Source organism: Grosmannia clavigera (genome assembly GCF_000143105.1).
Source record: "Grosmannia clavigera kw1407 unplaced genomic scaffold GCSC_108, whole genome shotgun sequence".
Taxonomy (NCBI): domain Eukaryota; kingdom Fungi; phylum Ascomycota; class Sordariomycetes; order Ophiostomatales; family Ophiostomataceae; genus Leptographium; species Leptographium clavigerum.
In genome coordinates this window covers 338,058-361,278 of record NW_014040837.1, presented here as the reverse complement: position 1 = coordinate 361,278, position 23,221 = coordinate 338,058, and the positions used below count along the sequence as shown (strand labels likewise).

The 23,221-nt window shown below is 56.5% G+C and overlaps 7 protein-coding genes across 7 annotated transcripts; 5 read left to right on the top strand and 2 right to left on the bottom strand.

The window, feature by feature from the left end:
- Positions 1-1,067: 1,067 nt before the first annotated feature.
- On the top strand, positions 1,068-4,694 carry CMQ_6814 (c6 zinc finger domain containing protein; the record flags this gene model as incomplete). The annotated part of the gene is made up of 2 exons (XM_014320500.1): positions 1,068-1,168; positions 1,241-4,694. The coding sequence occupies 2 exons, from the start codon at positions 1,068-1,070 to the stop codon at positions 4,692-4,694; spliced, it is 3,555 nt and encodes a 1,184-aa protein (XP_014175975.1).
- Positions 4,695-5,565: 871 nt separating this feature from the next.
- Positions 5,566-6,588, bottom strand: CMQ_6540 (Rho GTPase; the record flags this gene model as incomplete). The annotated part of the gene is made up of 3 exons (XM_014320226.1): positions 5,566-5,967; positions 6,021-6,224; positions 6,304-6,588. 3 exons carry the CDS (start codon positions 6,586-6,588, stop codon positions 5,566-5,568), a joined length of 891 nt encoding a protein of 296 aa, XP_014175701.1.
- Positions 6,589-7,320: 732 nt separating this feature from the next.
- CMQ_7006 (transcriptional elongation regulator elc1 elongin) lies at positions 7,321-7,986 on the top strand (the record flags this gene model as incomplete). The annotated part of the gene is made up of 3 exons (XM_014320692.1): positions 7,321-7,478; positions 7,767-7,906; positions 7,976-7,986. The coding sequence occupies 3 exons, from the start codon at positions 7,321-7,323 to the stop codon at positions 7,984-7,986; spliced, it is 309 nt and encodes a 102-aa protein (XP_014176167.1).
- A 451-nt stretch (positions 7,987-8,437) lies between these two features.
- Positions 8,438-10,362, bottom strand: CMQ_6575 (RNA lariat debranching protein; the record flags this gene model as incomplete). Its single annotated transcript, XM_014320261.1, has 3 exons — positions 8,438-8,504; positions 8,709-10,222; positions 10,288-10,362. The coding sequence occupies 3 exons, from the start codon at positions 10,360-10,362 to the stop codon at positions 8,438-8,440; spliced, it is 1,656 nt and encodes a 551-aa protein (XP_014175736.1).
- A 2,061-nt stretch (positions 10,363-12,423) lies between these two features.
- Positions 12,424-12,720, top strand: CMQ_6576 (uncharacterized protein; the record flags this gene model as incomplete). Its single annotated transcript, XM_014320262.1, has 1 exon — positions 12,424-12,720. The coding sequence occupies one exon, from the start codon at positions 12,424-12,426 to the stop codon at positions 12,718-12,720; it is 297 nt and encodes a 98-aa protein (XP_014175737.1).
- Positions 12,721-14,401: 1,681 nt separating this feature from the next.
- CMQ_6586 (xanthine dehydrogenase) lies at positions 14,402-19,207 on the top strand (the record flags this gene model as incomplete). Its single annotated transcript, XM_014320272.1, has 4 exons — positions 14,402-14,508; positions 14,599-14,961; positions 15,020-17,398; positions 17,476-19,207. The coding sequence occupies 4 exons, from the start codon at positions 14,402-14,404 to the stop codon at positions 19,205-19,207; spliced, it is 4,581 nt and encodes a 1,526-aa protein (XP_014175747.1).
- Positions 19,208-20,221: 1,014 nt separating this feature from the next.
- On the top strand, positions 20,222-23,003 carry CMQ_6522 (zn cluster transcription factor; the record flags this gene model as incomplete). Its single annotated transcript, XM_014320208.1, has 4 exons — positions 20,222-20,462; positions 20,809-20,831; positions 21,350-21,677; positions 21,907-23,003. 4 exons carry the CDS (start codon positions 20,222-20,224, stop codon positions 23,001-23,003), a joined length of 1,689 nt encoding a protein of 562 aa, XP_014175683.1.
- Between the last annotated feature and the right edge of the window lie 218 nt (positions 23,004-23,221).

Here is a 23,221-nt window from a genome sequence, read left to right as displayed (position 1 = left end):
AATACCTCCAATGCTGCCAATGCTGCAAAGCTGCACTGCCTGCAAGATACACGTCACCGTGACATCACTTCTGTACACGCTTGCTTCGTGCGCTGTTCTTCCCATGCTACCGGTGCTGCCAGCATACGGTGGAAGTGCAGATGTTGCACCCCATCCTTTGCAATGGGGTGGCCGCAACTTCTGTTGCTGCACAGAGCCGGTGTTATGCGCTTACGAAGCGTAGCATAGCTCGGGACTGCACTTCCCTTTCCCCCACTTTCTACCTCTTGCTGTGGCAGGCTGACCGGGCTCCCCTTTCACTTCTTTCCCTGTAGAAATCTGGACATAACCCAGACACCGCGTGTTGCCACTTCCTTGTGTATATCGTCGACTTCACGACAAGCTCGTATCGTAGTTTCTTCGAAAAGAGAAAGCCCCACACCACGTCCTTGCACGAGGCTTCTTTCCCCCTGGCTCTCGCCTAATTCTGGCCCCGCTTTCCTGCCCAAAGTCTACTCCGTACACTGACCCGTTGCTACGTTCCTCCACTCACTTGGCTGTCGTATTTTCTCATTCCACTTATTTGCTTCTCTGTGGCTCCTTCCTTATAGCTGTCACCTCTCTCCTACTCAGCCTTGATCCATAGCGATCTCACAAAAGTCACCTAAGCCCTCTCCTCGCCGACCCTTTTTTTCGACTTCGCAACCATCTCCCAAAACGAAGCATCTTTGACCAGCACTGACCAGCGCCGATGAACGAATGCAAGTGATAGTGCTGCTGTTGTTTGCTTATCATGAGTGGCTATGAAGGTTGACCGTGCATTCCTTGCTGGCAGCCCCTGTGGTTTCTGCATCGTTGCCTCATATTTCTTTTTGTGGCTTTAGTGTGATCGCTCTGCTGTCTTTGCAATTTTCTCTTTTGTTTGCCGGGGCTCTATTCCCCGCTGTTTTACCAGAGGATTCGCATAACACCCAAAGAGAACCCCGCTCGCCAACGTAGCTTTCCCCAGCTTTTAAGTGCGGCTGCCGGAACTCTTCTTTCGACCAAATCCATCATGGTATTGCCATAAGTGAGGCTACTAGTCCGCAATGACCAGCCTGACCCAGCCCCCTCTTCCGGCACCTAAGCAGATTCGCTTTGTCAATAACCAGGGCCAGCCCCCGTCTAAACGACGGCGAATCAATGCTGCGTGAGTTGTGTCGCCCCTTCTTCCGGACAGAAGAGTTTGTTTTAACCAATGCTCTGTTGCTTCCGTGTACAGATGCTTGACGTGCCGGAAAAGGAAAACCCGATGTGCTGGCGAACGGCCGGCCTGCTCAACGTGTGAGAAGAACGGCCATAAATGTCTGGGATATCCAGATCTCGTTGAGAAAAAGGATAGTGCCAGCAGCGAAGACGGTGCCAGTAGCCATGTTCATCCTACTTCTGGTCCTCGCACAGCCTTCCAGGAGAGAAGCACGGAGGGTACTGTCAAACAAGAAGAACCCGAATTTGCTGAGGACGAGGCCCGCAGCAATAGAAGAGTGGACATCGATACCAACCGCGACTTTGTCGACCGGGACGATGGTGAGGGGGATTTGGCCCACAGACTGAGAGATGCAACCATTGGGACGACAGAACCATCATACCTACAGCGTGACCCTGTCTTGAGCCTCGCAACTCCCACATCAAGACCGGGAACAGGAAGCTCTGCTGCTGACCGGAGGCCGGCGACACAGACGCACAAATGGCACCAGCAAAATGAGCGCAGACGCAGGTCTAACTATCGGCGTTCTGTCTCTCTCAATGACGACAGCTCCGAGCCCAGCAACCACTCACCCGCCCAACAACACAAGCATCACACAGAAAGCCACCGAGTGCCATACTTCCGTTACTTTGGCCCCACTGCCATAGTTCCGGGCTACAAGCAAATGGTGGTGGACGTGTCGATACGCGATCGCCGTCAGAGCCGTGGCGGCAGCTTTTCGGTCTCTTCTTCGAACTCCCCTCTTATCGGTGGTGTGCGAAACAATTTCCCAAGCCGACCCGATATGGTATTCGACAGTGTCGATGAATTGCCCGTCTATGATCCCCACGACTCTGAGCCTGTGCATCCGCTGATCATGACACTGCTCAAAACATTTTTCGTTCATCTTGGCTGCAATTTTCCATTTCTCAAAGAACGCCGGATCCTGCGAGCAGTGTCCGAAAAACGACTGCAGCCTATCCTGGTTGATGCCATGTGTGCTCTCGCTGCTCGGGTTTCGGACCCCCTTCTTACCATCACAAATGATGATGGGGAGATTATGTCGTGTTCCGAATACGGTAATGCGTTTTCCCAGCGCGCCAAGGCTGCCGCTGTAGACACATTTCCGTGCCCTACTATTGGTGCTGTTCAGGCCTTCATCCTCATGGCATATGAAGGATTCGGCGCTGACCAAGACAGCACTCTCTGGATGTATCTTGGAATTGCAATTCGTATGGCAGTCGACCTTGGGCTCCAGAAGATCGTCGGTATTCAGTACCAGACCGGAACTGACCCACTGTACACGAGAGACTCGGCTTTTGAACATGGCAGTGGCAACGAAGGTCACGGCGATACCGACGAAGGAGGTGGTCGACACTTAGCGACTGAGGATCACACAGACGGCCAAGAAAACGGTTCCTTCAGACTTGAAGAACTGCGCGCCATTGAGCAGGAGCGGGCGGACACGTTCTGGACTCTCTTCTTCGCGGACCGGGTCACATCTTCCGGCACCGGTCGGCCGGTGACCTTTCGAGATGACGACCTTGAACTTGCCTTCCCAGAGCCAACCTTGGACCCGGCTAGCAATTGGCCAGCACCGTTCCCGACATTGGTCCAGATAATACACATATACGGACGTGTCTCCGACGTGCTCAACAACATTCGCAACGCAGAGGACTTGACCCAAGACAAGATGCGAAAGCTTGCCGAGATGGAAGCTGACCTGACCCAACTATACCAGAAACAAGATCCACGCCTAAATTTCAACGCGGCCAACTTTCAGCAGTATGTGCGTGATGGACAGGGAACAAACTTCATTCTTTTGCATTTCTGGTTCCACGCTCTTATTATCATTCTACACCAACCAACGCTATTAGCCCCATTCGGTGGCTTTCCACGAGACCACCAGCTGTTGGCCAACAGCCATGTGCTGTCCATGTCAAGCGCCAAGACAATCGCTGATATTTTGGCTTTTGCTGAATTGATTGATCCAAAGAGCTTCATTGGCAACCCTTTCACTTCCCAGCCTATGTACATTGCCGCATGCGCTTTTCTGATGGAGTCAGCTGCCAATGTAACATTCCCAGCTTCGCGAGAGTATGTTTCGCCGTCCGCCGATGATCTGCTGCCCGAAACCGAGCAAAGAGACCGCTCTAGCGGCAGGGATCCTGGTGCTGCAAAGTTTACGACTTCTTCCAAGCACGCCCTTTTGGCATCCAACGCAAATCAGAACTATCAGCGGTGCTACAAGTCGCTGCAGCAGATGCAGACCTACTGGGGTGGCGTACGTTACATCTTGACCGCGCTTGACCAGAAGGCAAAGGGGATCTGGGACTGCGAGACTTACACCTCCGAAGAGTATGAGAGCATCAAAACCCCACCTCGCCATTCCGCTCTCCGTGAGCTGGCCACCCTGGAAAATTCCAATTCGCCAAGCGTTCCTCCGATCGCCTGGTCGCTTACCGGAACTTCCAACTCGTCTAGTCCAAGCTTGACGCTGCTATTCCAAAGTCATGCAAACATAAATGGGTTGCCGCATAGTCCTCGAGATCACCGTCAAGAGCTGCAAAAGATGCAGAATGACCTTGAAAATGAGCGACAGGGACATTCTCGACATCAGAGCCATCACAGGCATCCCCAACAGCAGCTGCCGCAGCCGCCGCAACAGCAGCCGCCACATCAGTCGCTACACTCTGTACCGGTTACCTCTTCGCCTGGAAATATGAGATATGATCCTATTCGCCAGAGTCTACCAGAAATACCTGCCATATTCACGCCTGCGTATTCGCAAGCAACCGAGTCGGCTGTTCGGTACTCTGCCCATCCTTCTCCACGGCACAAACATCCCAGGGCGCGATCGTCTCTGCCAAGCCTTTCAGACATGCCAACTACCGCGCAGTACAAGTTTAGCCAGGGACGCTCGTGTGACTTTCTCGCAGAAAAGTATGGGCAACAGTCGGATGCCCATATCTACGACAGCAATGCCCATCACAGACAGCAGGAAAATCATGGCCGTCAGCACTCGCGTGAGGACTCGCACCTTCAAGGCACCTATAACAGCATGCAGGGTAGGGAAATGGAACAGCCACAGCTACAATCGTATCGACCTGAACCCGTGACTGCCGGTCCATATACCTCGCCACCGTCCCATACTGTGTCCCCGTTTGAACCGCCTGCTCTTTGTGGCACCTCCCCAGCGACGAGCAGTCTTACGGATTCCGGGCAGAATGCCGGCAATGGGGCATACATGAATCAGGCTACAGATGAGGCGAGACTGTATCGCCAGGATTCCATCGGCGACTGCTTGGCTGGTAGCTCTTTCCCGTACATCACAGGTGGCGGAAATACAAATATCGTTACCTTCAACAGCCAGGAGATCGACATTGGCTCTGTCAGCTTGCCAGATGAAATGCCTCAAGAATGGCTTGCCTACCTTCCAGGAGACATTGCCAATCTTTTTGACGGCAATGTGCACGACTTGGTGGAGTGAGACGCTTATGCTTATCGGATGCGTCTTTCCGGGGGGTCACTTCTCCTTCTTTTTCTTCTCATTTTTTTTCTTTTCTTTTTCTTTCTTTCTTTCTTTTTTCTTTCTTTTTCTTTCTTTTTCACGATGTTGTTTTGTTTTATTGTTTTGGAACGATTGGTCAATGATGCATAACGATATTTATGAGGAAAAAGTTTACGATCTCTTGTGTTTGGGATAATCGGACTGCTATACGTTTTTGGTTGCATTGTTTTATTAGGACTGCCTGACTGGATGGTGACACTACGACTTCCATATGATTTAAAATATGACTAGAGTTTTATTCGGTATCTACTTGCATTGGGCCTGTCGATTGAACAGTTGTATTTCTTGTCTGATTTGGACGTTATTATGCGCAGTGACACATGAGTTTGTATGATGTGAAGATAAGTGTAGAACTAAACAGTATCAGAGACAATATATCGCACAACTTGGTTGTTGGCCGGATGCTGAATATCGGCGCACATGCTTCTCTCGCTCAATCTAACAAAAAAGACCCTTGGTTTTCTGCCCATCCTGTATAGTCCAGTCCAAAAGAAATACACTTGTAACAAATGAAAGTAGAAATAAAAACAGTAAAAAGAGAAAAAGAGAACGAACAGGCAGGAGCCAAGAATAAACCCCTTGTGGTTCATGTCATATCATGCAGAGATGGGTCATTACTTTGATGTCTCCGTCGAAGCTGCTCGCCTGCGGCTCGCCATCCCCGTTTCGTCGTCGTTAACGGCTGTGTGTGCATGCTGTCTTTGCGTCTTCACGTCTTCACGTCTTGTCTCATCTTGGCTTTGGCAACACCGCCACCGGCATCTGCCACTACCTCGGCGGCAGCTCCCTTCTACAAAGGAATGCACCGCCTCTTCTTCCGCTTCATGGGGGTAGCCGCAACTGGTTTCGAGCCTTTGCTGCCGCCGCCGCTGCTGAAGGAGACACCGACACTGCTGGAGCCCTTTCCACTGACACTGGCAGCCTGCACTTCCTGGTTCTTGCGGTCGTTTGAGACAACGGTGAGGATTGCCTGCTCAAAGATCTCGTCCACCCCCTTCATTTCCTTGCTGCTGCACTCCATGTACTGAGCACCCATCTTCTTGGCGACGACCATGCCCTGATCGGCAGTGACAGGTGTTAAGCCCTGGGTCTTGAGCATATCGATGCATGCCTTTTTGTTGCGGAGATCGGACTTGAGCCCGACGAGGACGAGCGGCGTGTATGGGCAGAAATGGAGGACCTCGGGGTACCACTGGTAAAGTCAGAAGCGATAAACAGACACGATGAGCGAAGAGGGTAGCTTACTTTGTCCATGACATTTTCAAGCGAGTTCGGGCAGTCGATGGCAAAGCAGACAAAGATCAGGTCTGTCTCCGGGTATGACAGTGGCCGCAGCCGGTCGTACTCCTCTTGGCCAGCCGTATCCCAGAGAGCGAGCTCAACAGTCTTGCCCGTAGGTGGGTGTGTTGGATAGGTGATGTAGTTCTCGAAGACGGTGGGGACGTATTTCTGAGGATGGCTGTGGTTAGCAAGCGAGACTGCGCAGAGCCGAGCCGAGCCGAGCGTGCCGAGGGGCTGGCCGTCTTACCTCTGGAAAGTAGCCCTGGCTGTAGCTGATCAGCAGACAGGTCTTGCCGCAGCCGCCGTCGCCGACGACGACGATTTTCTTGGAGAAAGAGGGTGGCTCGGTCATGGCTGTGCCGGACGATTCGCGGCCGGACGAGGCGGATGAGACTGTGCTGACGACGGTGCCTTCGCTTGAGCGGGCGGCCCGCGTTCCGCGGCGGCTGTTGGTGGGCTGTCGCTGGTTGCCGTCGTATTGTTCGTGAGTGGGAGGCTGGCTGTACTGAGAGTTGCGGTACTGGGTGGCCATATTGGGGGGTGCGGCGAGAGGGCGAGGACGAGCTCGCGGGCGACGCTGGAACGCAAGCCAAAGAAGCGAAACAGACGGGGCCCGCCCAGTTGCAAGGGAGAGGAGGCGGCTGTGTTTGATGTCCCGAGGCGGGATGAGAGGGCCTTGCGGGCTGATAGAAAGAAATGGGCAAGACGGGAGCAGCGAGAGAGGGAGAGGGAGAGGGAGAGAGCGCGCGGAAGTGAGGAAGGAGAGACGGCCGGTTGGGCTGCGTGGCCGTGCCGGCAATGGAAATGGCGAAAAAGATGATAAGAGGCGAAAGGGTTGGGTGGTGGACGGGGATCCTGGATGTTTTGCGCGGAATGGAGGAAAATGATCAGAGAATTGGAGAGGGAAGCGAAGGAGGTAAAAATGGAAGGGGCAGCCTGAGGAGTTGGCGTTGACTTTCTGCCCGTTTCGGTTTGTTGCAAGGCCTGGGGTTGGGCGTTCGCCCGGCAACCTGGCTGCTGTTGCGGTGGGTGATCGACCAAGGGATTGGTGGGGTTAGCTGCGCTTAATATAGGTGGCCCGTGCACGCGTCAGCGTCGAGGTGCCATTCAAATTTCCAAGTAAGATGATAAAAAATAAATCCCCCCCCCCTTTCGTTTCTTGCTTCCCATTCGTTTCCATCTGCCTCCGGTCCAGCTTGTCTGCACCCTCCACCCCTCTGGTCTCTTTCGGCTCCTCTCTTATCTCTCGCACTCCACGCGTGCCATGGCGGGCAAGTACGTCACGCTTATCTCGGCAGAGGGCTTTGAGTTTGTCGTCTCTCGTGTGGCCACGGACATCAGTCCGGTGGTCAAGCGCATGCTTGACCCCAAGAGCCAGTTCGCTGAGGCCCAGTCTGGCCGATGCACGTTCCCTGAGATCAGGTATGCCCGTTCCCCTGCTGGCTGCGAGAGCGCGTTGCGGCCGTCTGTCGGCTACGGTCTGTGATGATTGCACACAAAGAGGCTCCCAAGCTTTCGACCGGAACCACTGGCGCGTTCGGTCTTGCATGAGACACGCTGTCCTTTGGGTTCCCCGTGGGAGCATTTCCATCTACACTTGATCTGAGATCATCTACACAACCTGTCTCGGCTTGCTCCCTCCCCCGGCCAACAAGACGCTTGCTTTGCTGACTGTTGTGCGCACGTGACTTTCCCGCCTCCTCACTGCAGTGCCCCCGTACTCGAGAAAGTTGTCGAGTATTTCCAGTACTGGTACAAAAACCAGAACAAGGAGGACGTGCCGGACATGGAGATTCCAACCGAGCTTTGTCTCGAGCTGCTGATGGCTGCGGACTATCTTGGACTGGACAGTATGTTTCTTCCTCGACGACGTTCTTTGTCAGACCGGATCAGCTGACCGTTGCCTTTTTCTCTCACAGAACTGGCGTAGTAAAACTGTGTATGAACCGTTGACATATCGCACAATGAGTACAAGGATTCACACACTCCCATGCCCCGGTTCTCTCCGTCTTGTTCCGAAAGTCACGAGCATGGAGAGTTCTCCGGTTTCTTCGGAAACAGACGCGAGAGAGCTGTACACACGATGCATCGGCACGTGCAGGAGCAGTATGTGCCCACTGGTTTGCGCAAGCAAAACGTGCTTCTCTGCCCAGTGATAGATGGATGCCGCAACTGCTTTATTCACCGTTGGATCACTATAAATGTGCAAGCAGTCCTGGCGAGACTTGTCTCCGTGGACTGGTTGTCGTGTGAAGACGGAAGAGGAAACACCAGTCCCCCACACTCTGCTTGACTCTTTTTCATACCGTGGAGCTCTCGCTTTTTCAGTTGGGGACACATTCTTGACGGAGACGAACAATGCGTTTATTTAAGAACGGGTATCAAGACAACTCCGAGCTGCCTGCGCCGTAGTATCTTTTGGACCTTGTGCCTTTGTCGAGGCGTCGCCTAAAATAACAAAAATATGCCCTTGTTTTTTCCATGTCGTTGAGATCCGTCCGTCGTAGACATGTTCATCACCAACCGCGACCGCGTCCACGTCCGCGACCTCCTCTCCACTGACCGCCGCCTCCGCCACCGTTGTGGAAGCCCCTTCTGCCTCTGCCACCGCCGCCGCCACCACCTCGGCGCTGATGAAACGGATGTTCAGACGGCGCCGGTCCACGCAGCCGGCGCTCCTCCCGTTCCGCTTCAGGTGCGTCCCAGAGGTTCGGCACGCCGACGAGCGCACAGAACGCCGCCGTCTGCGGGTTGGTATACTCTACCGGCTGGCCGCTGGCGTGCGTGTCCGGTCGGCCAGGAACGGGCGTGTGCACGGGCGCCGTCAGCACGAAGTTGGCCGGCACGGCCAGTCGGTCCTTGGCGACAATATGTTCATCGACCCAGCGGCGCTCCTCGTCGATGAGCTTCCGGTACTGGAGCTCGCCACGGTCGTTGGGTGTAGGCGGTGACGCGGCGCCGGCGCCGATGACGAGCTCGTTCGCAAAGACACGCGTGATGGCCAGCCACTCGGGGTCGTACTCGAGCCGGTAGCGGCCCGGATGGCTCGTGGGTGCTACGGCTGCGGCTGCAGCGGCAGCCTCTGTGCTGGCCGGTGGGATCTCGCACACCTGCAGATAGTGGCGGCCCGGCAAGCACTTGTCGAGCGCGAGGAAGCGTACCGTCGTGTTCGTGATGGTGGGCGGCACTGGCTGGCCTGGCTGCGGCGGCCGTGCCGATGGCAAGCGCTGGAACGAAGCGGGCAGCTGTGCGAGCACGTCGTCCGGGATGCCGAGCACGCTGGTCTGCGCAATCTGGGGTGCTGTTTCGACAGGCTTGCTGCTGCTGGCTCCGGCACTGGCATCGTCGCCGTCGTCGTCGAGGTCGAGGTCGATCTCGTCCGGATTGTCGACTGCTGCTGCAGCCACGGGTTCTGCAGCGATGGCCGTCCTGCTGCTTGCCAGGTCGACAGCCGGCAGCACTTTGTCGGGTGGGGCGTACTGCTTGATGGCGGCATACTTGCAGTGCAGGTGGGCGGAAAACCAGTAGCGCGGCCGGAGACGGTCCATGACGTGCTCGGCGGCCACGCTGCCGAGTGAGCCCTCCTCGGACTCGCTGCGGAACATGGGCTTCTGGCGGAATAGACGGGCGTGATCGCCGTGGCGCTCGATGCCGCGCGGCCAGTCGTGGCTGATGCCGATGTCGACGGGCTCGCACACCTGCAGCAGGCGGCGCACGTCGATCTGGCGCACATGATAGAAACTCTTGACGTCGTCCTGGTTGAAGGGCAGGCGCTCATGGTGTGGCCGCCGGTAGTCGAAGCCCTTCCAGATACCGCTGAGGCCGGCCAGCCGCAACGGCCCCAACCGCAGCACGTTGGCTGCGCCCATGTAGTAGATGTTGGGTGCCACCCAGCCGCCGTAGAAGAGCTCCCAAAGATGCGCGGCCGCCTCGTGGTTACCACCCACAAACACCGTCAGATACGGCGCCGTCCGCGTGCCGCCGTAATAGGCGTGGAAGTCCCCCATTTCCCGGAACTTGGCCGGCACCGACATCACCGTTAGGTCGGCCGCATTGCGCGTCGCCTGAAAGTCGCCCCCGATGATCAGCAAGTCCACGCCGTCCCACCCGCGCTCTGTGCACGATCGCTCCACCGACGCGTAGATGGCATCAAGCGTGCCATGGCCCTGGAACATGTCAGACTCTGGTCAGCACGCCGTCTGTCGGCCTCCGACCGGGCCGGCTTACTCACACATCCCTCGATGGCAACACGCACGCCCCCCGTCTCGAAAATGTCGCTGGTCGCGGCACCCGTAGTCTGCATCATGGCGTGTTTGGACACACGATGCTTTGGAGCTCCAGCAAAGCATCGCGATGTGTTAAATTTCCGATGTAGCAAGAGCACGTGACCACAAAATCGCCCAGTCGAGAAGGCACGAACGGTAAACATTTTACCGATGTGGTCAGACGGGGGAGGAGTTACGATGAGCATTCTACATGGGACTATGTAATTAGCTGTCGTGTCTATTCAAAGTGTTTGAAGTTTTCAATTTGCTGCTAAGATACAGTTGAGTACCCGTTTAGACAGTCAAAATCCGAACACCTGAAAATGATATTTGATTATAAGGCCCCAAATACGTTATGGGACTGCTTATACCACCCCCAAGCTCGCCCCATTAAAGCAGTGTACAAGAGCGACAAGATACGACGTACGGAGAACATCGAAATACAAAGAAACCTCCGCTATTAGCGGGTACTTTGCGGACAACGCTGTCCAGCCTCCCCATTTACCGAAGCCTGTACCGAATAGTCTCCCATAATCTATGTACTCCGTGTTATGCTAAAAATTATCGTGAATTTTTAATCACCAACAACAAAATTTAGCACCGAAATGGCATTGCTTTGTGGCCCCCCGCCACCTACGTCAACCTATCAGACGTTTGAAGAGGCTAATAAAGCTATTCATGAGCATGCTACATCGAATGGCTACCGACTAGTTATCAAGCAATTTCGGCCTTCGAAAACGAGCTTCACAGCTTGTTACTACGTCTGTTACAAGTACAAGAAGCCGCAACAACGCCCCTGTATAACAGACACGCACCCTAAGAAACGACGAAAAACCAGCACGCAAATGACGCACTGCCCTTTCAGCGTTAGCATTCAGCATGGAAGCAACGGCTGGTCTATATCAGGGGCAAAGCATTCTCATAACCATGGTGCTGCTGAGAATATTATGCTACAAAGCGATAAGCTTGCCCTCCTTTCGAAGTACGCAGACGAAATAAAAAGCCTTGCCGCGATTTCAGTACCGCCCCAATCTATTATCAACAGCCTGGTGCAAAAAGACAGTCTTGCGAAAGTGATTAATCGACATGATATATATAACTTTTTGCGAAAAGGCATCTAGATGAGTTATAGCTGGTCTAAATCACACGTGACTAAGCCCGTACATGCACATACTTGCATCGTTTGCGCGTACGGAAGTACTCCGTACTGGCAGGGGCTTTCGCCTTTCTATCCGTACTCCGTAGACTACTCCGTACTCCGTGCAAAAATAGAAACGAACCAAAATAGAAACATAACAAAACCAGGTTACAAAATACTACGGAGTACGGAGTACGGAGTACAGCATAATTAAACATGAGCCAATATATCGACGTCGGAAAGGGTCCTTTATCGAAACGAGTAAGATCCGTAGTGATCTACGGAGTAATACGGAGTACTGCACGCTATCATGCACCGGTCTAGCCGTTGCCAGGGGAAAACGGGGACAAGTGCGGCCGTCTGCAAGCGAATGGCACAGAAGTTCACCGCAGATTTACGGAGTACGCTAACAAACAAATTAGACGGCAAAATCCGTAGCTGCGACTCACGGACCCCTTTCATGTACGGAGTACTCCGTATAGAATCGTGCATATCGGGAAAATGCCTGGTGCACGATCGGTCCACGATGGGGTGGGCGATCGATCGGCTGTCACTCCGCTTTCTGGCCGTATACGGAGTGAAAGGTGTGGTAGGCGTAGACGGAGATGTTTGTAGCGACTGGCGCACCTCAACCCGAAACAGTTCGACCTCGGCCGGCGTCCCTTTGAGCCCGCGGGTCAGCGGAGCCACGGAAACACTTTACAGGACATCGAGCACAAGGCGCGGTTGTGAGTCGCAGCAGCGCGAGTAGCCGTAGTCAGGCGGACAGATCCCGTCGTTGCACTGGACCACGTTCTCGTTGCCTTGCTCTGCGGCTGCGGCCAGTCCCGGATGGTGATGCATACAAAGCGTGCGTGCACGTAGTCGAACGTGTTGGACCCAAACAGCCAGTCGGCCTCAGCATCGTCTACCAGCGCACACTGGGCGGCACCCAATTAGTCTGGAAGGGACCGAGACACTGACCATGGTTCTTTTGTTCCCGTTCCGGCTCGTCGTTGGGCAGCAAGTGACGACTTTCCTGGTATTGTTGGTAACGTCGTTTGTTCTCATAAACGTGCTCATGCGCTCGATGTCAGCATCGTCGACGCAGCCAGGGCCATTTCAGTCGCAAGGCCCTCGCCCTCGTCTCGACGATTCGTCCACCAAGCTGCTGTCTGCCGTCTTCCCCCACCTCGATAACGGTGCTGGCCGTTGTGTCGGCGGTAATGCTCGCTTCGACAGGCTGGTTATCGGCTCTGGTGACGCATTTAGTGATGGATAGCCCATTCTACGTGGTGTGACAGCTAGAGGGAAAATGTAAAGTTGGTAAAGGCGTTTGCTGCCCACCTGTCTATCTGCCTGGCTTGTTTGCTTGTCTGCTTATGCCGAGGCAGTTACTGGGACGGCCTCTGCAGAATGCGTCTTTTCCATCATCTTTGTCGGCGTCGCAGAGTATACATCAAAGTACTGTGTGTTCAGGGGGTTGTGCGAGCGCCAAAAGAAGACGAGCTACTTGCAGACAGCCGATAGTCGCGGGCATTCTTGCGTTAGATAGGTGTTGAAGAGGGGCCTGATCACCAGATCCTGTCGTCGCATCTTGCCCCTTTGGGAAATTCCCCTTCCCTAAAGGGTGCAGCTTCCTTTCTTAGCGTCACCGAGGGCGTGCCTTCTCGTCCAGTGCGGGCATTTCCTGCATTTGCCTGTTGGGCGTGACTGCCCTGGCTATTTCTTGTTCCTGCTAAAGGAGTCGAAACTAATTCGCAGGGTCGAAGTGAGCGTTTCTTCAGCCTGTCAGTGCCTCTATGTCTCTGAAGAAAGTCCCTTCGTCGACAGCCCTGACAGCAATCCCCAACGAGGACGCTTAAGTATTTCGTCGCCAGTGCATCGACATCACAGCCACCAGTCTGTCGAGGCTTGGCCCACTCGACATCGGATCCAGGTCCCGGTTGGCTAGCTCGTGCTTTCTCTCCACCATAGCCGCATCGCGCTACCACCCGTCCTGCAGCTTCAAGCCAGGATATGTATCAGGGGAAGCTTGTTTGATGAGCTGGCAGGCAGGCCGCGTGCCGTGTCTGCATCCGGGTAATGGCAATGGCAGACCACTTCTGCCCCTCCCCCTCTCTGATCTCTAGTTTTTAGTCTGGCAGACGACTGAACGTTGTCCCTCGACACTACAACGTTTTGTTTGAGAGCAGAACGCTCAAAACGTTAGACGATCGCTGGCCGAGACAGCTCAGAGTGAGACACCCTCACAACTGCTATACCGACCGCTCTTCCGTCTCGGACAGGCGACGTCGGTGACTGCCTGTTTTTCACAACGGGAATTCTCCTTGTCGCACCTTTCAGACACCATCCACCACACGCGTGCTGGCCAGAACGAGCTGTATGTTGCGGCCAGCGGCCCATCGAGGAGCGCATGCCCATCGCCGCAACTATGACTTTGGCGAGTCGTTGACGTCGCCGCCCTGGCCGACTGGTCCATCTACCCCGACGGTATAACACGGCAGGTGAATCACGACAGGAGCAGCCGGTGAGGAGAGACTTGTTTTCTTTTCTTTTCTTTCTTTTCTTTTTTTCCTTTTCTTTTCTTTCCCTCTATTTTCTTTCCCTCCTTTTCTTCCGTCCTTCACTTCATCTTCGCATTTTGACATCAAAGGCGCCCCCATAATATAGTTATGCCACGAGTCTCAAGGATTATATGGAAGTCTCTGACGCGATGGGCCCCAAGAGCTGCCTACTTCTCAAGAAAACGTGGAGGACGGCAATGGCCCTCCATACATCAAGGCATGCTGAATTCATGTCGTTGAGCTTTGGCAGCAAACAGCGGACGTTGGCCATATGGGAGGAGCCCGTGTAAGCAGCCGGCCTGCGTATCCCGGATGTATCGCAGGGCAAGGGCGCGTGAAAAAGGTTGTCTGTGATCGAGTACGGAAGGAGTAAGGGCAAAGGTCCAAGTTCACCGGATGCTCGACAAAGACCACGTGACCTTCAGCGCCCCTGCATCTGAGCTGCTGCGGGGGGATCGCCGGATGCCGACGGTGGCCACTGTAACGCTTGTCGGAGCTGCTCTGTGATTGGAGGCTGCTGCATCACAGTGCGCCTAACTCGCGCTAACAGTTGGTTGTAAGAAGCTTTCTTATCTGTCGCCTCCGATCTGCAGCACGACGATTGTCTTTCTGATCTTTTCCCCTCTTCTGTGCAAGAGCGAGAAGAACAACGAGAAGAAGAGCGAAACTCACCAAACGGTCGTCAACGCTCACTGGGACATACAGACAAAGGATAGTGGCTTGCCAAATACCTGCTGCATTGGGTTTCGATACGCCCAACCGGACACGATGGCTCCCACTGCCGTTTTGCCTGAGCGCGATGCCGGTGCGGAAGGTTCTTTCTCGAGCCTCACGACCTCGTTTGACGACACGTTGCGGTTCTTTCTCAATGGAACGCGGGTCGTGCTCGATGACATTGACCCAGAGGTCACACTGCTGGAGTATCTGCGGGGGATTGGGTTGACAGGGACGAAACTGTGCGTATTCCGGACGTTGCAGACTATCGATATCAACTTTTTGCTGACAGAGCCTTAGTGGCTGTGGCGAGGGCGGTTGTGGTGCTTGCACTGTCGTTGTGAGCCAGTTCAACCCGACGACCAAGAAGATTTACCATGCTAGCGTCAATGCGTGTTTGGCACCGCTGGTGAGCGTCGACGGTAAACATGTGATCACGGTGGAGGGAATCGGCAACGTGAAGTCGCCGCATCCAGTGCAGGAGCGCATCGCGCGCGGCCACGGCAGCCAGTGCGGCTTTTGTACGCCGGGTATCGTGATGAGCCTGTACGCGCTGCTACGCAACAACGACCAACCGACGGAGCGTGACGTGGAGGAGGCGTTTGACGGAAATCTGTGTCGATGCACGGGCTACCGGACGATTCTGGACGCGGCCAACACCTTCACGGTGGAGGCAGGGGCCAAGGCGGCCAAATCGGCCAAGGCGTCCGTTGGGTGTGGACGTGCCGGCGGCTGCTGCATGGAAGCCGGAGGGAAAGGCTGCGGCAACGACAACGATGGTGACGGGACTTCTGCGGGTGTTTCAACTGCTGCCGTCACGGACACGGCTTCTTCGAGCAGCAGCACGACTGACAGCGGGTCTCCCGAGAGAGGGACGATCTCGGACAGCGCGTCCAGCGTTTCGACACGCTTTACGCCGCCTGGGCTCATCCCCTACGACCCGGAGACCGAGCTGATCTTCCCGCCGGCACTGCGACACCACGAGTTTCGACCGCTGGCCTTTGGCAACAAGCGCAAGCGCTGGTTCCGACCGGTGTCGCTGGCACAGCTACAGGAGATCAAGCGGGCGTTTCCGCAGGCCAAGCTGATTGGTGGCAGCTCGGAGACGCAGATCGAGATCAAGTTCAAGGCACTGCGCTACCCGGTTTCGGTGTACGTGGGCGACGTCGCAGACCTGCGGCAGTTCAGCTTTGCGGACGAGCACGTAGATGTGGGCGGGGCGGTGACGCTGACGGACCTGGAGCACCTCGCAGCTGAGGCGGTGAAGCGGTACGGCAGCCAGCGCGGGCAGGTGTTTGCGGCGATGCGCAAGCAGCTGCAGGTGTTTGCCGGGCGCCAGATCCGCAACGTGGGCACGCCTGCGGGCAATCTGGTGACGGCATCGCCGATCTCGGATCTGAACCCGGTGCTGATGGCGGCAGAGGCTGTGATCCAGGCACACACGGCCAACGGGACGGAGCCGGTGGACATTCCGATGGCGGACTTCTTTGTGGGCTACCGGCGGACGGCGCTGCCGAGCGATGCGGTTCTTGCGTCGATCCGCATCCCGTTGACGGCCGAGCGCGAATACTTCCGGGCGTACAAGCAGGCGAAGCGCAAGGATGACGACATTGCGATTGTGACGGCAGCGATGCGGATCCGGCTGGACGAAGATGGCATTGTGGAGCAGTGCCGGCTCGTGTACGGCGGCATGGCACCGACAACGGTGGCGGCTAAGGGGGCCAACGACTATCTCGTGGGTCGGCGGCTGGCTGAGCTGGGAACGCTGGAGGGCGCAATGGGAGCATTGGGGACAGACTTCGACCTCGCCTTCTCGGTGCCGGGCGGAATGGCATCGTATCGGCGGGCGCTGGCGTTGAGTCTGTTTTACCGATTCTATCACGAGGTGATGGAGGAAGAGAATGAGAGAGAGGGCAAGATCGAGCGAAGCGAGGTCAAGAAGGAAAATATCGAGCAAAGTTCGGAAAAGAAGGAAACGGACAGTTCGGCTTTTACGGAAATCGATCGCGACGTGTCGTTTGGAGCGACGGACAACGACGCGGCGGCCGACTACATTCAGGAGGTGGTGGGCAAGGCGCCGCCGCACGTTGCAGCACTGAAGCAGACAGTGGGTGTGGCACAGTACACAGACGACATGCCACCGCTGGCAAACGAGCTGCACGGCTGTCTGGTGCTGTCGCAGCGAGCACATGCACGGGTGGTGTCAGTGGACTACGAGGCCGCGCGGGCTTTGGCAGGCGTGGTGGAGGTGCTTGACCGACACAGCATGCCGAACGAGGCGGCTAACCACTGGGGACCGCCGCACTTTGACGAAGTCTTCTTTGCAGAGGATGAAGTGCACACGGTCGGACAGCCGATCGCGATGGTGCTGGCGACGACGGCAGCGAAGGCGGCCGAGGCGGCGCGGGCGGTGCGTGTGCAGTACGAGGACCTGCCGGCTGTCTTCTCGATCGAGGAGGCCATTGAGCAGAACAGCTTCTTCGATTTCGCGCGCACGCTGCAACGTGGCGAGGGCGCGATCGAGGATGCCTTTGCAGGCTGTGATCACGTGTTTTTGGGCGAGTCGCGCATGGGCGGCCAGGAGCACTTTTACCTGGAGACGAACGCGGCGGTGGCGGTGCCGAAGCCAGAGGATGGCGAGATGGAACTGTTTTCGAGCACGCAGAACCCAAATGAAACGTGAGTTGTGTGTTATGCAACTATGCAAACATGCATATACACATACATCATTTATCGTCCACTACTAACACTCTCAGACAAGTTTTTGCTGCCCGGGTCTGCAACGTCCAAGCTAACAAGATCAACGTACGGGTCAAGCGGCTCGGCGGCGGGTTCGGCGGCAAGGAGACGCGGGCCCTCCAGCTAAGCTCGATCGTGGCTCTGGGCGCCCACCTCACGCGGCGACCGGTGCGCTGCATGCTGACGCGCGACGAGGACATGGTGACGTCGGGCCAGCGCCACCCCTTCCTGGCGCGCTGGAAGGTGGGCATCAACAGCGACGGCCGGTTACAGGCGCTGTCGGTAGACCTGTATAGCAACGGCGGCTGGACCTGGGACCTCTCGGCAGCCGTGTGCGAGCGGGCGATGACGCACTGCGACAACTGCTACTTTATCCCACACGTTTCAGTACGTGGCCACATTTGCCGGACGAACACGATGAGCAACACGGCATTCCGCGGCTTCGGCGGGCCGCAGGGTCTATTCGTGGCCGAGTGCTACATGTCCGAGGTGGCGGACCGGCTCGGCATCGCAGTGGAAGAACTGCGAGCCCGCAACATGTATGCTGTCGGGCAGCTGACGCCGTTCAACCAGGCGCTGACGACAGACTTTCACGTGCCGCTGATGTACAAGCGGCTGCGCGCCGAGACGGGCTACGACGAGCGGATGGCGGCAGCGGCACAGTTCAACGCCGGACATCGGTGGCGCAAGCGCGGACTGGCTCTGATTCCGACCAAGTTTGGCATCTCGTTCACGGCCCTGTGGCTGAATCAGGCAGGGGCGCTGGTGCACGTGTACCACGACGGGTCGGTGCTGGTGGCCCACGGTGGCACGGAAATGGGCCAGGGGCTGCACACGAAGATGACGATGATCGCAGCACAGGCGCTGGGCGTATCGCTCGACACTGTTTTCATCAGCGAGACGGCAACGAACACGGTGGCGAACGCGTCGGCCACAGCGGCGTCAGCATCGTCAGACCTCAACGGCTATGCAGTTCAGAACGCGTGCGAGCAGCTGAACGAGCGGCTGGCGCCATACCGGAAGAAGCTGGGGGCCTCGGCCGGACTGCGCGAGCTGGCCCATGCAGCCTATGCAGACCGGGTCAACCTGTCGGCACAGGGCTTCTACAAGACACCCGAGATCGGCTACAGCTGGGAGCACAACAGCGGCAAGATGTACTTTTACTTCACGCAGGGTGTGGCTGCGGCCGAGGTCGAGGTCGACACGCTGACGGGTGCCTGGACCTGTCTGCGTGCCGACGTGCTGATGGATGTGGGCCAGTCGATCAACCCGGCCATCGACTACGGCCAGATCCAAGGCGCCTTTGTGCAGGGCATGGGCCTGTTTACGATGGAGGAGAGCCTGTGGCTGCGCGGTGGCCCCAACGGTCCCGGACATCCGTTCACGCGTGGCCCTGGTGCCTACAAGATCCCCGGATTCCGCGATGTGCCCCAGGAGTTCAACGTGCAGCTGCTTCGCGGCGTCGAATGGGCCGAGCTGCGCACCATCCAGCGCAGCCGCGGCGTCGGCGAGCCGCCGCTGTTCATGGGCAGCAGCGTCTTCTTTGCGCTGCGCGACGCCCTCAAGGCAGCGCGCGCCGAGTATGGCGTCGTGGCCCGCGTGGGCGACAACGACGACGTTGGCGGCCTGCTGCAGCTCGAGAGCCCAGCCACGGCTGAACGCATCCGGCTGGCGTGCGTGGACCCAATCATGCAGCAGGCGCGGGTAGAGGCGAAGGCAGGCGAGAAGGACTTCTTCATCAAGATTTAGGGTCGGAGGACGGTGAATACGGAGTTTCATGTGTTAGAACTGAGGTGAATGGTTTAGGATCTACTTCGTAAATTCTTTAAATCTTGCCTGATCACGTGCTGTATATACCACATGTGGCGAGGCTAACCTACTTGTGATGGCCCCTCTTTTTGCTAAACCAATTTTCTTTCGTTTAGTTTTTACACCGTATTTCACTGCCCATCCTCGCTGTGTACTCCGTACGGAGTAGTTTTTCAACCCGCTGAGCCCCCTCTCTCTCTACGAGCACCTAATGATGACCCCGTCGCCCGTTGCCTGTCGCCCGGCCCGCCCGACATGCTCACGTCTTTTCTGACCTGCGCTGACTTGCCGATTTGCTGACGTGCCGATTTGCCGATCTGCTCATTTGCCGCGGGCGCACACCGACCACAAAGGGAAAGTCCAGAGAGAGAGGCCGCCGGAAGGAGAAGCTGCAACCCCAAGCACGCCACCTGTGTCTGTGCTCCTTCGCCTTCTCTGCCTGCTTGCGTGCATCTTGCGTCTGACCAGCTGTCTTTCCTGGCAGGCGTCTTGCGCCGACGCCTGCGACGACCAATTGGCATCGGACCGTCTCGTCTGTCCACGAGCCCTTGTTGGGTTCCCCACAACCGGTGCTCCTGTCGCAGCCGCGCCGTGTCGACGAAACGATCGCCTTGCGACCGCACACGATCGCACGCGACCGGTTCGCTGCGTGGCCTCACGCGCTGCGCCGTCTGCGCCTTTTTGTCTCTTTACTCTGTACTCTCTACTCCTTACACTCTCTCTTCTCTCCTCACTCCTCTTTCTTCTTTCTTCTTTGTTCTTTCTTCTTTCCTCTCCTCTCTCTCCTCTCTCTCCTCTCTCTCTCCTCACATCTTGCGTAACCATACCTTGTCGAAAGGCGCCAGGGTTGGCCTGGGCCCGATGGAGTCTGCGTGACAGCAGGACAGCAGGACAGGACAGACTGGAAGGAGAACAGGGCAGAGAGCGGAGAACAGCAGCAGTCCACCCACGGCCATGGAGGACAAGGCCCCCCGCATCGCTCCGGCTACGGAAGGCCACCAGAGCAACGGCCACGGCCATACTCACAGCCACAGTCACAGCCACAGCCACAGTCACAGCCACAGCCACAGTCACGGACACGGCAGCACCGGCTTCGGCAAGCACAAGACGGCGGCCAGCGTGGCCGCTTCCGACACCAACGTCAGCGATGTCACGCGCTCGGGCACGCCAAAGAAGCGTCGCAAGGTGAACCACGGTATGTCCAGGTGTTGGGTGTGTGTGTGTGTGGTTGCTGTCTGTGATAAGTCTTGTTTTGCATATTTGTCGTTTTCTCTCCTCTCTCTCTCCTCTCCCCTCCCTTTCTCTCCCCTTCTCACCATGCTCGTGCCGATTTGTACAATGTTGTAAAGTGGTGCGCTGTACTGCCTGCTGTGCTGTGCTGCAGCTGCAGGTCGGGTGTCACGCCGTCTGCCGTCGTGCCAACATCCGCACTAACAATCCTCTGCTGGCCCTGTTTCTTTCTTGTTCTCTTTTCCAGACGCACCTTTCCGCTACTCTCTGATTGTTTCATTCATGTCTCAAGTGCTGACATACATCTACAGCTTGCGTGTACTGTCGTCGATCTGTAAGTCTGTTTTTAAGCCCTGTTCCGTCAGGTCGCATCGGGTACTCTGCTGTCTCGTGGCTTGCATCGTACCCGCCATGTAGACAGACACTTGTGTCACAGCATGCTTCCTCCTTCCTACCCCTGGTCGGCTGTGTCCTGGTTGCGCTCCGACCAGGCAGGCATGGCCGTATCTGCTGCACGAGGAAATGCAGAGACTCTTGGCTGTCCTGGATCACTTTACCCTCTCTCGGACCATGGCTAACCTCGATTTTTGCTGCACAGCACATGACATGCGATCTTGTACGTACAAATGCAGATGCTCTTTGTATTTTTTTTTTTTTTCACATCTTCACACGCCCTGTTTTTCAACCCCCTCCCTTGTCCTCCCACACCCGCCACCCCCTCTCGCTCTGTCCTGTACGCTCAAGCCACGGCGTATTCTACATGCCCATTCCTTTCCCCTCTCGCCTTCCCTGCCCCTTCCCGCCTTTCCATCCCCCCCCCCCTTGACCTCAGCCCATTACTGACTTCTCCAGGAACGGCCTTGCACCCGATGTGTTAAGCGCAATATCGGCCATCTCTGCCATGACGAACCCAGGGACTCGGATTCCCGCAAGTCCAAGAGTGTCGTCGGCACCTCTGTGGCCGACGAGTCTGAAGACTTTAACGCCCACCGACGCGCCTCTACCGACCAGAAGACGAATGTGAACGCCATGCCGCCGCCGTCCCTCGATGCCGGCAGCGCTAGAGACGCAGCCAAACCAGCCTTCAACGCACCTGTGCTAGGTCTGGCCAACCCAATGCAGCTTGTGCGACCAGGCGTGGTCTCTGGAATGCAACCCAATCTCAGTGACGTGAGCCAGTGTAGGTCCTCTGCCCTTCTTCCCGCCGTCGTGTCCCTCCTCCCCCCCTTTATGACTGTCACTCGAGTCCCACGCAATCGCCAATATTTCTCAACCCCCTTTCCTGCTTGCACAATTTCAACGCAACGAACACCTTCACATTCTCAACCAGTCTCGCAATCATTCCTCTTTCTACTTATGGGGAGTCTCACGTCCAGGGCCTTTGCCAGCGTATCTAATTTCTCTCCCAGTCGGCGGCTTCTCGGATGCCTGGCTGACGGCCCAGAACCACTTCGACATGCACAACCACAACGGCTACATGATCGTCCCCGAGGTCAGCGGCGAGTTGCAGTTCCTCAACGACTTCCTGCACAGCAGCATGGTCGATGACGCCGCCTTTGTCGACGACCAGAACGCCCAGCTGCTGAGAAGCGCTCCGCCAGACGTGGCCACCAGCTTTCTCACCAGCCCGACGACCAACGACGGCACCAAGAGCGGTGGTGGAGGCGACAGCCGTGAGCTGGACAGCAACGGCAACAATGTTGATAACAACTCCCTGATACCCCCTGGGACCATGCTCCCACCGAGCGTGCTCGACAGCGCGATGGGCAACAGCAACAATGCTGGCAACGGGCCACGCACACCGCTACGTGGAGCTGCTGCCGTTGCCGCTGCCGCTGCTGCTGCTGTTGCTAATAACAGCAACGGTAGCATTAACAGTGCTGACAAGACGCGCGACTACTACCTGACGGCGGCCGACCCGTCCGGCAACGACACGCCCGAACAGCGCATGTCGGACTTGCTCAAGGCCAAGTATGAGGCCGGGCTGTTGAAGCCGTTCAACTACGTCAACGGCTACGCCCGGCTGCGTGCCTACCTCGACAGCCACCAGATCACGCTCGGCTCCAAGCAGAAGATCCAGCGCCAGCTCGACCGCTTCCGGCCAAAGTTCCGCGAGAAGATGCAGGCTCTGACCGACCTCGAGCTGATCTATGTCGAGATGTGGTTCGACAAGACCCTGATGGAGTACGACCGCGTCTTTGCCAGCATGGCCGTGCCGGCCTGCTGCTGGCGCCGCACCGGCGAGATCTTCCGCGGCAACAAGGAGATGGCTGAGCTGATCCACGTGCCGGTCGAGAAGCTACGCGACGGCAAGATCGCCATCCACGAGATCCTCACCGAAGAGTCCGTCGTCCGCTACTGGGAGGAGTTTGGCACCATCGCCTTTGACACCCAGCACGACACCCTGCTGACGGCCTGCTCCATCAAGAGCCTCGATCAGGGCGGTGGCGGCGTCATCAAGTGCTGCTTCTCGCTCAAGATTCGCCGCGACGAACACAAGATGTGAGTATCCCGACCGATCGCAGGTGAACAGCAAAGAAAGTTAACCCGTTTTAGCCCAAGTTTGATCGTGGGCAACTTCCTTCCTCACGACCCGTTATCGCACTGAGGAGTTGCTGATACACACATATACCCCTTACATGCATATGTGTATCCGATTACTCCAATCTATGGTCCGCCCTGAGAGGCCTGTGACTTTTGGCTCAGTCTGCTACCGCCCACATC